This window comes from Lithobates pipiens, unplaced genomic scaffold, assembly GCF_037356315.1.
Source record: "Lithobates pipiens isolate NorthernLeopardFrog02 unplaced genomic scaffold, aLitPip1_a1.2 Scaffold_23, whole genome shotgun sequence".
In the NCBI taxonomy this organism is placed as follows: domain Eukaryota; kingdom Metazoa; phylum Chordata; class Amphibia; order Anura; family Ranidae; genus Lithobates; species Lithobates pipiens.
This window is the reverse complement of record NW_027507785.1, coordinates 265,877,998-265,890,095: the sequence shown is the minus strand read 5'-3', so window position 1 is coordinate 265,890,095 and position 12,098 is coordinate 265,877,998. Positions and strand designations below refer to the sequence as shown.

General features: G+C 41.8%; 1 protein-coding gene across 5 annotated transcripts in view; it reads right to left on the bottom strand.

Annotated features, from left to right (window-relative positions):
* The window catches only part of SMG7 (SMG7 nonsense mediated mRNA decay factor), a 115,515-nt gene that overhangs the window by 11,120 nt on the left and 92,297 nt on the right, over positions 1-12,098 (bottom strand). For 3 of the 5 annotated variants that reach the window (XM_077453132.1, XM_077453133.1, XM_077453134.1), the window contains exons 14-18: positions 11,635-12,064; positions 9,768-9,891; positions 9,258-9,661; positions 6,689-7,081; positions 3,634-3,783 (exon numbers count right to left, since the gene is read on the bottom strand). In XM_077453132.1, the coding sequence (XP_077309258.1) occupies positions 3,634-3,783; positions 6,689-7,081; positions 9,258-9,661; positions 9,768-9,891; positions 11,635-12,064 (1,501 nt within the window). The remainder of the gene's footprint in view (positions 1-3,633; positions 3,784-6,688; positions 7,082-9,257; positions 9,662-9,767; positions 9,892-11,634; positions 12,065-12,098) is intronic. The other 2 variants (XM_077453136.1, XM_077453137.1) reach the window with 1 other exon arrangement.

Genomic DNA, 12,098 nt, shown 5'->3' with positions numbered 1-12,098 from the left:
GCGTTCAGAGTAAATGCCTCAATTCTAAGGCTTTTGCAACTACATAACTACCCAAGTGGCAAAGTGTGTGGAAACAAACCCACCAAATTCAAAAAGGTAAATACTTTGACATTTTACAGTGCCTGGATGCCATGGGAATGGACCACAGCCAATGACCATTATAGCACCCTGCAACTAACTACCTGTGAGACCTGAGGCAATAAGCGGTTGGATCTTGATAGAAGTGTCAGTTGAGATGAAGAAAAAAAAAAAAAATGAATAAGAAAACTTCAGGAGGACAAGAGGTCCATCACCTATGGAGAGTAGCAAAAAAAACTGCAGCCCCATGGATTGGGTGGGGTTATGTGAGGGTACACCGAGGTGGGGGGGGGTGTTCCCAGCAAAGCTTTCACCCGTGTCAAATTGCCTAAACCTAGCCACTTATAACCCATGGTCTATGACTACACATCCTATACAATTAAAAAGTTTTGTTATGAAAAAGCTTTCAGCCCTCTTCACCCCAAGACTACATACACCTCACTGACAAAACTAGGCTCAGAGCTTAAAAACCACTGCACTAGACTGTTGAATTTCCAACACTTTTGACATCAGTAACACATTCTAGCTTGTAAAGATCAAAGCAACTTTTTAAATTTTATAATGGGCCTTATTTATGAAAGTAGAGGAGACTTTCTCATTGCCCACTGAAGTGCTATTATTCTTTTACTGGAAACTAAAACAGAAGACACCATGTACATATATAAAGGTTCAATCCATATTTTTCTAATGCAACCCAAAAAAAAAAAAAAAAAGTCTATGTTGCCCAAAGCAACTGGATTCTAGTTGTCCATTTCCCTTGAGACTATGACTGGTTATGAGCTACACAAAAATGTTTATCTTCCATAACCTTCTGTAAAATAAGGTCTAATATGTATATTACCACTTAGAAAATGCTAATGGAAAACTATGCTGAGAAATATATGCAGACTGCCATTTCTAACCTTCTATGACTTTAATACTCTAGGTTACCAGTCTTTTTCATGCAGCAGAATATCTAAAAAAAGAATATAGGACGACATACAACATGTTTACCATAAACTCAAGGACAATGAAAAAAAAAAAAACGTACTGTCTGGTGGAATCTGGTTTATTATACAAACCTGGATCATGAATTGAACTCTATTTAGATCAGTGTTTCTCAACCATGATTCCATGAAAACTTAAGTTTTTTTTTTTTCTTTACTAGTAATGGCGGCGATCTGCGATTTTTATTGTGACTGCGACATTGTGGGGGACCCATCGGACATTTTTGACACATTTTTGGGACCATTGTCATTTATACAGTAATCACTGCTATATAAATGCAGTGATTCCTGTGTAAATGACACTGGCAGTGAAGGGGTTAACCAGTGGGTGGCAGTGTAGGGGTTAAGTGTTCCTAGGGGTGTGTTACTAACTGTGGGGGGGTTGGGCTGTCATTTAGTGTACACTGATCTCTGCTCCAATCACATGGAGCAGAGATCAGCGTCACTAGTTGCTAGGCAGAATGGGAAAATGTTGTTTATACAGCATTTCCTCCATTCGGCCGCTCCGTGAGACGATCGCGGGGATGCCCGCGGCGATAGAGTCCGCGGGTCCCGCGACCGGACTCACGGGGGTCCCGACCAGCGCGGGAGCGCGCCGCCGGCGGCGCGCTCCCGATGGCACGGCGGCAACGAATATTGGACGTACATGTACGCCAATATGCCTGCCCGTGCCATGCTGTCGACGTACATCGTCGTGCGCTGGTCGGGAAGTGGTTAAGTGTAAGGAGCATTTTTTCCACTGACCACCACATTAATGTATACAATGGTAGATCTAGTCATTTCTAGCAGGAGTTTTCCAAGACCGGAAAGTTACTTAAGCACTCGCTGACCAGTTATACGGCGGCAGGTCGGCTCGCCTACGCAAATCACTGTATGGCGGCTCGGCGCGTGTCTGCAGGTCGGGTGTACTCTATGTTCGTCGTTGAGCCACGATCACAGAAAAGGGGATGTGCCAATGTAAACAAGGTGAATCCCCGATCTGACAGGGGACATGACAGCGCTACTGTCGGGAACAGTGATCTATGTCATGTCCCTGCCAGCCCATCCCCCCTACAGTTAGAACACACCCAGGGAACACATTTTAACACCTGGATTGCCCTGTTAACTCCTTCCCTGCAAGTGCCATTTTTACATTGATCCTTGCTATAAAAATGCAGTGATCAATGTCATAATGTCACTGGTCCCCCAAAAAAAGTGTCATTTGGGGTCATATTTGTCCGCCGCAATGTCGCCACCATTACTAGTAAAAACAATAAAAAAAATATATAATAAATAAGAGTCCCTAAATCTATCCCATAGGTTGTAGACGAGATAAGTTTTGCACAAACCAATCAATATACGCCTATTGCGATTTAGTTTTTTTACCAAAACTATGTAAAAGAATACATATTGGCCTAAACTGATGAATATATATATATATATATATATATATATATATATATATATATATATATATATATATATATATATATATATATATATATATATATATATATATATATATATATATAATATATATATATATTATAGCAAAAAAAAAAGAATATATATATTTTTCCCCCCAAAATGGTCGCTCTTTGGTCATAGAGCAAAAAATAAAAACCGCAGAGGTGATCAAATACCACCAAAAGAAAGCTCTATTTGTGGGAGAAAAAGGATGACAATTTTGTGTGGGTACAGCGTCGTACGACCGCACAATTGTCAATTAAAGCCACGCAGTGCAGCTTCCCAAAAAACGGCCTGGTCATTAAGTAGGCAAATCCTTCCAGGCCTGAAAAAGGTTGTGAAAGGCTGGTTTAGATGTTTAATCTCCACAACCAAGTTACTGCTACCACACAGGCCCTAGTTAGATACTACTACAGGTATGCATTGACCCACCTATAATGCCCTCATGTGAATCAATGAAAGAACCCCTTAGGGAAAAGAATTGCACAAAGTTTTATTAGAAAACACTGTCCCATAGGCTGTTGTATGGGGTAGGCTTTCTATACTTTTTTTTGTTTTGTTTTTTAGGAGGCAGAAAGCTTAGGGTGAAATGAGGCATCAGCTTGGAGCAGTGATCTCCAAACTGCATCCCTTTGCTTGCTTTTATCTGGCCCTTAGGGTGCCAATTTAGCCACAGACACCAATGATGGGGCACAGTTCCTCCCAATGACACCAATGATGGAGGATTTTTTACACCCACTGATGCTGGGACATTTTGTACTCCCCATGGTCATAGCCCAACCCTCCTAAAGTCTGAAGAGCTTTAAATTGGCCCTTTGTTTAGAAAGTTTGGAGACCCCTGGCTTAGAGAATCGTGTGGGACCCCATTCAAATAGAGCTAGAGACACAGCTGTGTGACCATGGTGTATGCGTGTTCATCTTTACAGGAACCAATTTTTTAATAGCACCACTTTATAATACCTCATCAGTTATAAAATAAAAAAAGTAGTACTTTAATATGACAAAATTATTTAGTAACACCAACATCTACATGTGACATGTTGCAGAAAAAACAAACAAAAAAGACATGATAGGAAGACAGTAAGCAGAAGAGGAGAAAGAGTCCACCACACTGAATACATACAAAGAGGCTTCGTCCAGGGAGAGTGGCCAGAGGGCCGAGCAGAGCTGGGTACAGATCAGGAGGAGGGGAGAAAGCCAGCTCTTCCTCCTCCTCTAGAGCAGCCAGACTCTTTAACAGGTCCGGGGGCAGGAGAGGGGAACGCTTGGGTTCCTAGTAAGAGACAGGCAGAAAAAAAGGAAGGGAGAAAAAAAAAAAGGAGAAAAAGCAGAAAAATAAAATGGAGAGAGAGTACGATAGAAAAAGTTATACAAAACAAAGAAATTGATGAAAGGGCACATTCTTGGAATAGAAGAAAATGGCAGCACAGCATCATAAAGTATACTATCTATACACCAACTTAGTATCATCCTTAGCTTCTAATATGGTAGCGGTTTAGGGTTCTTTGTACCACAAAGACTAAGCTGCATCATATAAAGAAGCGGTTCACATCTAGACAAGAAAAGTATACAAGTCATCTTGCTTTTTTAATAGTCATTAAAAAAGGAAAGAAGTTTGCTCTGTGTACTTTTTGCTATGCTTTGGATAGTGTGGAATTTGGACTTTGGATTTCCTGGTAAAATTGTAGCACAATCTGTTTACCATTGGGGAAATGATCCATTTTCTATTCCAGTAATGATGGTCAATGAGACTAGAAGAGAAAAAAAAATCTCCCTAATGGGGATACAGGCAGTAGTAAAAACTCTTCCCAAACCTCCCTTCAAGATTTACATCTCTGTCAAGATTTTATTTGTCTGCAACCCCTTTGGAGAGATTTATATTAAAGGATAAGTTCACTTAAAAAAAAAAGTGTGTAAAAAAGTGCATTTATTATTTGTTGTTGCAGGAGCCCATCAAGCACTGCACCAGTGATCAGCAGATATGTCGGTCTATCAGCTTCCTCAAACCTCCTACGAGGAAGCCGATGCATTCTGACAGAAAATCTCAATGCAAGGTGCAGCACTGTTGTAGTTCAGTTTTCCATTCACAGAGGACTGTGAATGAGTGTGGCAGCAGACACAGGGAGAAGATTCCCGGTCTGTGGTCACAGCAGAGGGGCTGGCGCCGGTGCATTGATAACATGTTACACCCTGAATATGGGTGTAACATGTTATGAAAGGTGAACTTATCCTTTAATGCCTGTCCTAGTGACCACTGCAACAGAAAGTGGGAGCAATCTCCCCAATGAGAAAAAAAGGGTTCACATCTACAACTGAAAAGTTCTGGCAGCATTCACATTGAGTCTCATGCAGAGCAGGATAGCAACAGTTTGCTCCTAATGCAGATACAAAATACTACTGTGAACATTCTTTTGGCTTGGTGTTCTCTGATATAGCTAGGCAACAGCATAAGAATACTACATTGTTTAAAGATTAACTTCAGACAAATGAGAAAGGAAACTTGGAAACAAAACAAAATTGGAGCAATTATGTATTTGTTAAAAAGTACTACATTTTTAAATGCGACTCTGAATTTGTCTTGAAATCCTCCTGTAATCCCCTGTATAGCATCACTGAGACTGGGAGAGAGCAAGTCGACATTAACTGCCAAGCAAGCTCAGCTGAAGTGCACAAGTACAAAGAGTAAACATTATGGCAGGAGAGAGCCAAAAGGTGATAATTAAATTTTCCTTTACTGTCTAATCAGCAGATTGGGGATATATTCTTAAATCAACTGTGCTGTTACAATCAATGTGCAAAGCCTAGAGCCAGGTACACACTGAGTTTTTGTCAATTTAATTCATTGGGCTAAATTGGGGACGCGTCTAGCCCCCCCCCCCCAAAACACTCAGATCAGTGCTCTCAGCCATTGGCTAAAAACGCTGATTCGGAGCCGGTCGGCTGCTTGTTTTCCAGCATGCTCGGCCAGCTTCTGTGGGGCTCGACGCCATATACGTGTCGAATGTCGGACGTTTTTTAGTATTGCTCGAGTATTGTCAGGGTATGCATTGCAGAGTATTGTCAGGGTATGCATTGCAGAGTATTGTCAGGGTATGCATTGCAGAGTATTGTCAGGGTATGCATTGCAGAGTATTGGCAGGGTATGCATTGCAGAGTATTGGCAGGGTATGCATTGCAGAGTATTGGCAGGGTATGCATTGCAGAGTATTGGCAGGGTATTGCTCGGATGGCTGTGGCTGCCATCCGATTTCTCCCCTCCACTGTACAGATCAGTACAGAGAGGGGAGAGAGGAACCGGTGTCATCATGACGCCGGTTTGTTTACAGGTGATCGCTCCGTGACGGAGCAATCACATTGTAAACGCCGACGGGTGTAGCAAGATGGCCGCTGCTTCGGAACTAGGCTAAAGCCACGGCCTTTCCTAAGGCCGAGACCATGGAGCACTCCGCGGATCGCGGCGCGTGTCGATCCGAGCGGGGTGACCTGTTCGGATCGCAGATCGGTGCCAATCCGTTGCACCCCCACCAAACATGTATTGCTTCTGGATTATATAACTGCAGAAATGGAGTTCAGTGGGAATATGTGCCTATTCAGTCAAAAGAGCATTTTTGAGGTCAGGTACTAAAGTTGGACAAGACGACCTGGCTTGAAATTGAGTAGGGTTCAAGTCAGGACTCTATGAAGTCCATCTACTTTCTCCACACAAAACCTCTCTATGGACCTAGCTTTATGCACGGGAGCACAGTCATCGTAAAAACAAACAAAAAAAAAAAAACGGCCTTCATAAAAGGTTGGATATATAACACTTTCTGAAATGTTACTGAACTATAAGCTGTTCCCATCAATGGAAACACCTAAACACAATCATTTGCAGAGCATTCTATATACTTTGGCCATACTTTGGTGTAAATCGTAACCTGTCATTGTGAATCTAATTTGGACAAAACCAAATTTAACCAGATCAGCCAGAAAAACATGTTCCGAGGGTGTGAAAGTCACGCCCTTGCATTGTAAACTCTGTTCTGTGCATGTAGGGAAGGAAGAGAGATCAAGGCAAATTCACAGCCATAAACTGGAAAGAAAAAAAAAATAAAGAAAGAGAAAAGTTAAGATAGAGGATGGCAGGAAGGAGGTTGATGGATCATGAAAGTTTTTGCAGACCCGAACACATTTCTTACCTCAAACGGCAATCTAGTCACTGCATCCTGGCCTGTACGATAGCCAGTAGGCTGGCGCTGGCTCCTTTGGTTATTAACAGACTGCTGTGCCAAGAAGCTTCGGTTGTCATTTAGATTGTAAGAACTTTGGTCCCCCCAGTAGAAGTCTGAAATCTTCATTTCAGCAGAGCTGTGGTTATATGTATCCATATGGAAAGGCTTCACCTTCTTCTCCAGAGGCTGCTGCATGACCGGGTGCTGCAGGCACTGCTCCAGCATGCTCATAGGCTCAGTGGGCAAACGGCCATCCATGAAGTAGTTCTGCTTCATGGTTGGAGGCATCAGTTTTCCCAGAGAGTTGGAGACTTGAGGATTGTTCCATAGCTGCTTAGAAGGGTCTGCTGCCTGTGAGTACTAAGAAACAAAAAGACTTAATGCAAGAGGAAAACATTAAACTGCACACAGTTATATTTTGAGTCAAATGCGGACGGAAAGCTACCAAATTGCCAATAGTAGTCAGCATTAGAAAAACTAGTATAAAGCACTACTAACTAGAAGACATGCTGTGCTAAGTAGCAAGCTTCTTACATACTAATACTTTGACATAATATCTAATAAGAAGAGAGGCAATTTTCTTTTACAGTAACTTTAAAAAAGTAACTTCAGCCAAATGTTCTTCTTTACCTATGTGGGCATGTGTAATATAAACACACTATATTGCCCCATACACACTATCAGATTTTCTGCTGATTTTTTTCCTTCAGGTTTACCTAAACCATGTAGTGTAAGAGCCTGCCTGATTGCATACACATTGAAACTCCTAAAGGTTTGACCTCATATTATATGGTTTTGGTAAATCTGATGGAAAAATTCAGCAAAAAAAACTGATAGTGTGTATGGGGCTTATATATTTATTACACATATATACATACACACACAGGCCACTTTATTAGGTAACGGGTTGGACTCATTTTTGCCATCAGAACTACCTTCATTCTTCGTAGAATAAAGTCACCAAGGTGTTGGAAACATTCCTCTGAGATTTTGGCCCATATTGACATGATAGCGTCATGCAGTTGCTGCAATTTGTCAGTTGCACATCCATGATGCAAATCTCCCATTCCATCCCACATCCCATAGGTGCTCTATTGGATTGAGTTTTGGAGTCCATTGGAGAACAGTGAACTCATTGTCATGTTCAAGAAACCAGTGGTGAGATGATTTGAGCTTTGTGACATGGTGCATTATCCTGCTGGAAGTGGCCATCAGAAGATGGGTACACTGTAGTCATAAAGGGATGGACATGGTCAGCAACAATACTCAGGTAGAGGCTGTGGTATTTAAACAATGATCAATTGGTATTAGGGGCCCAAAGTTCGCAAAGAAAATATCCTTCCACACCATTACACCACCACCAGCCTGAACCATTGATACAAGGCAGGATGAATCCATGCTTTCATGTCGTTTACGCAAAATTCTGACCTTTCCATCTGAATTTCGCAGGTGAAATGGAGACTCATCAGACCAGGTAACATTTTTACAATATTCTATTGTGCACTTTTGGTAAACCTGTGCGAATTGTAGCCTCAGTTTCTTTTTCTTAGCCGACAGGTGTGGAACACGGTGAGGTCTTCTGCTGCTGTAGCCTATCTGCTTCAAGGTTCGATGTGTTGTGCATTCAGAGATGGTATTCTGCATACCTTGGTTGTAACGAGTGGTTATTTGAGCTACTGTTACCCATCATCTCAAACCAATCTGCCCATTCTCCTCTGACCTCAACAAGGCATTTTCATCCACACAACTGCTGCCCACTGAATATTTTCTGTTTTTCGGTCCATTCTCTGTAAACCCTAGATATGGTTGTTTGAAAACCCCAGCAGATCAGCAGTTTTTGAGATACTCAGACCAGCCGTCTGGCACCAACAATCATGCCACGTTCAATGTTGCTTAAATCCCCTCTCTTCCCCATTCTGATGCTCAGTTTGAACTTCAGCAAGTTGTCCTCACCATGTGTAGATGCCTAAATGCACCCATTTGCTGCCATGTGATTACCAATTAAACAGGAGTACCTAAATAAAGTGGCCAGTGAGTATACACACATTATAATTATATTATTATTAATATATATATTATATATATATACACATACACACACACACACACACACACACACAAATATGAACAGGTCTCATATCAGATTTTAATTTAAGTTGGACAAAGTTTTGTTGATGGCATACTAATGAATTACGAAATAATGGCAACATTGACAGTTTGACGCTCAATTGGTTCAATGCCAAATGCAACCCTTAAATTGAACACACCAGTGAGACAGATGGCGCTGGCATATGCAGCAACTTAAAAGTCAAAAGTGCACACCCCTCCCACTCAACTCCTTCATGAATTAGTTATGTGCACATCACTGTTAAAATTTAAAAACGCAAGGCAGTTAGAGGTCATGTACATTAATCTTATGTATACCTAGGTTTAGTTACAATAAAATAAAAATTTACACAGTGCAGCCGTTGGTTGTCAATTATGTTACAGTTTAGACAAGCCTCAGCTACCATATAAATTAAATTTTAGTAAATACCTGAAGATTGTGGTGATGTGGGTTCTTGCCCAGTCCTTGTATAGGTTTAGTGGGAGACTGCTGCTGCTGTTGTTGCTGCTGCTGCTGTTGCTGCTGCTGAGCCATTGCTTGAATCTGTAGCTGTGCTGCAGTCTGATTGCTGGGCTGAGTAGGAGAATTGGACGGAGCCTGTGTTTGTGGCTGATTGCAAAGTGTTCCTTGGTTTCCTGACCCTGGACCCGAAGGACGCTGCTGACTGTATGGAATGTGGGACTGTTTGCCAGGAGGACCCTGGTTTCCAGCAGCTGAATGAGATGAAGGTTGCAAGAAGGATCCTGGAACATTGACCCCAGGAGGGAAGGTATAGCCAGAACTCATGGTGAATGCCACGGGTGGTGGGATGACATAGGCAGGAGGAGGAAAACCTAAAAAGAGGAAAAAAGTCCATAATAAGTGACTATTGGGAGAGCTTGAAGGCTGCATAACCAACACACACAAAATAAAAAACGTATGCACAGCACATGAACTGACCAGGCCGGCTAGGTAAGGGTGGGAAAGCTCCAGGATGGTGGATCGGTATGAACTGGGTGTTGGCGCTAGGACTAGATGTTGGCGTCACTGGCGTCTTTCTTGCCTCAGAGACTGGCGTTTTCACCTGAAAAAATAAATAAAAATAAAATAAAAAATAAAAAGATAATCCTATATTAGAAGGATGTTTCCCACCTCTCACAGCCCCCTTGGTAAACAGTAGCAGGATCCCTGCCCATTTTTTTTCTTGTGCAATTCAGCAGTGGGATCAGATGCAAGATCCCCCATAGATTAAAACAAAAGTATGATGCATTTTTACTGTGCACGATTTCTGTTTTAAACAGATTTACTTATTTGCCACTAGAGGGAGCTCAATATTTCACTGCAGTCACTACTGCTTTGCTTAGAGTATATGTAAATCCAATCACTAAATCAACAAATAAGAGAAATACAGCCAAAGCCTATTTGGCTGTATTTCCCCTGTGGATCACAGGAGTGCAGTTAGTTTTGCAATCCTGTGACCCAATATTTATTTCCCCTGCTATTTCAGTGTGGATATGATTGGCAATGCCGTCCAATGCACCACAACTCTGGTGTGAAATGGCCCTAAAACTGTATTTTGCTATCGTGTTACAATGCCTCATTTTAGCAGCAGGTGGTACTTGCAAGCAAAAATTATAAAAGAAGCCTTCTGTCCTAAAGAAACTGGGGAACTGCACGAGGTGAAAGTACCCGCTTTTTACGTCACAGAAGGGTCTTAAAAAAAACAAATAATTCTTGGAAATCACCTTTAAAAGGTCATATGTGAAAACAAATCTAGGAACAGACAATGTCAAATAATATTTAAAGATACGGGCTCAAAGGTGGTTTCCTGGCAATATAGTGAGTTCCTGACTTGGTAAAGTTATGCTTAAAGACTTTGCATGCTTTTTTTCTACTATTTTTAGGATTGGTGGGCTACTGCCACAATGTGCAAGTATGCACAGCATCCTTTATTATTGCACAACTAGGTCTAGTGTGCCTTCCTCCAGCAATGCAATATTTAGCACCTCGCCTTGCCACTGATATCTTTCTCCTGGTCGTCTTCCAGATCCTGTGTTTTCTGCCTCCACAACTGGGAAACAATTGATGAAGCAAGTCCTGCCGCATGCGCCCTGAAGTTGCATCATGCTGGCACGTGGAATAAAATGTTAGGCGCAAAAGGAAGAAGTTTGACAAAAAAATACTTTCTACCTCTTCAGCGTTAAAAAAAATAAATAAAAAAATACCACCTTCTACCACACATCAAACTCAAGGCTATGGGAAGAATCTGGCCCACCAGGCCATTTCATGTAGCCCTCGCATGCAGGGCTTTTTCAGCTAGAACGTAGAGGAGTGGTGCATGTAAAGAGGGGGGCAGTGGGACACGGATGTGAAGTGGGAAAATTTTACTGACTGGACCTCCATAAATTTTAATTCAATACCCCCGCTTTAGTACATAAATCACTGACCCAAAGCATGCAGTCAGTCAAATTCCATGATACCAGATATACATATAAAGCCTGTGCTTGAACTGGCAAAAGCAAGCCAGCAATAGCAGCATCCAGATTTCTATCCTTTAACTGCAGTTGAAATCCAGAACCAGGCTGTACTGTTTATCAAGGATACAAATCCTGTGGCAGGTAGATCGTTTACACACATTTAAACTGCTTAATTAGCCACTTGCTTTGAGTTAGGCTTTCAGGAGTCAGCCAAAAGAAGCTTTCACAAAGGAGTAAGCAGACAAATGTTATGTGCCAATCTCTAGGGCATACTTTGCCTCCGTGTTTTTTTTTTTTTTCAGACCTACTACTACATAGCTTCCAGGGCTCATCTCCACTGAGACACATACCTGTACAGCAATGCTCTGCTTTGCAGGTTCCTGGTTTTTGTCAGCAGCAGTCTTCTTGGGCTCATTCTTCCTTTTGTTGTTATTTTCCTTCTTGTTACCTATAGCATTCATGCCCTTGTTATAATCCCTTTGTTCCTTGCCAGCATTCACCGTTCTGGTGTAGCTTCGTGCTGGCAATTCCCGGTTTACTTCCTGTGGTTTAATGTTCTCTTTGAAAGTCACCACTGGCTTTTCAGAGGATTCACAGCTCAGGCTACGCCCAGTGGACAGTACAGATTTTAAGCCAGGGCTCCCTTCAGATCTTTGATTTTCTGCATACTTGTCATGTGGAGAGGACCTGTCCTCTGCATCAACTGCATCTTCAATCATTAATTCTGGAATATCCGTGGAGAAAGTCATTTCGCCATCAACACTGCGACACTGCATAAGCCTGTCAAAGAAAATATGTTATATGTTAGCATTTG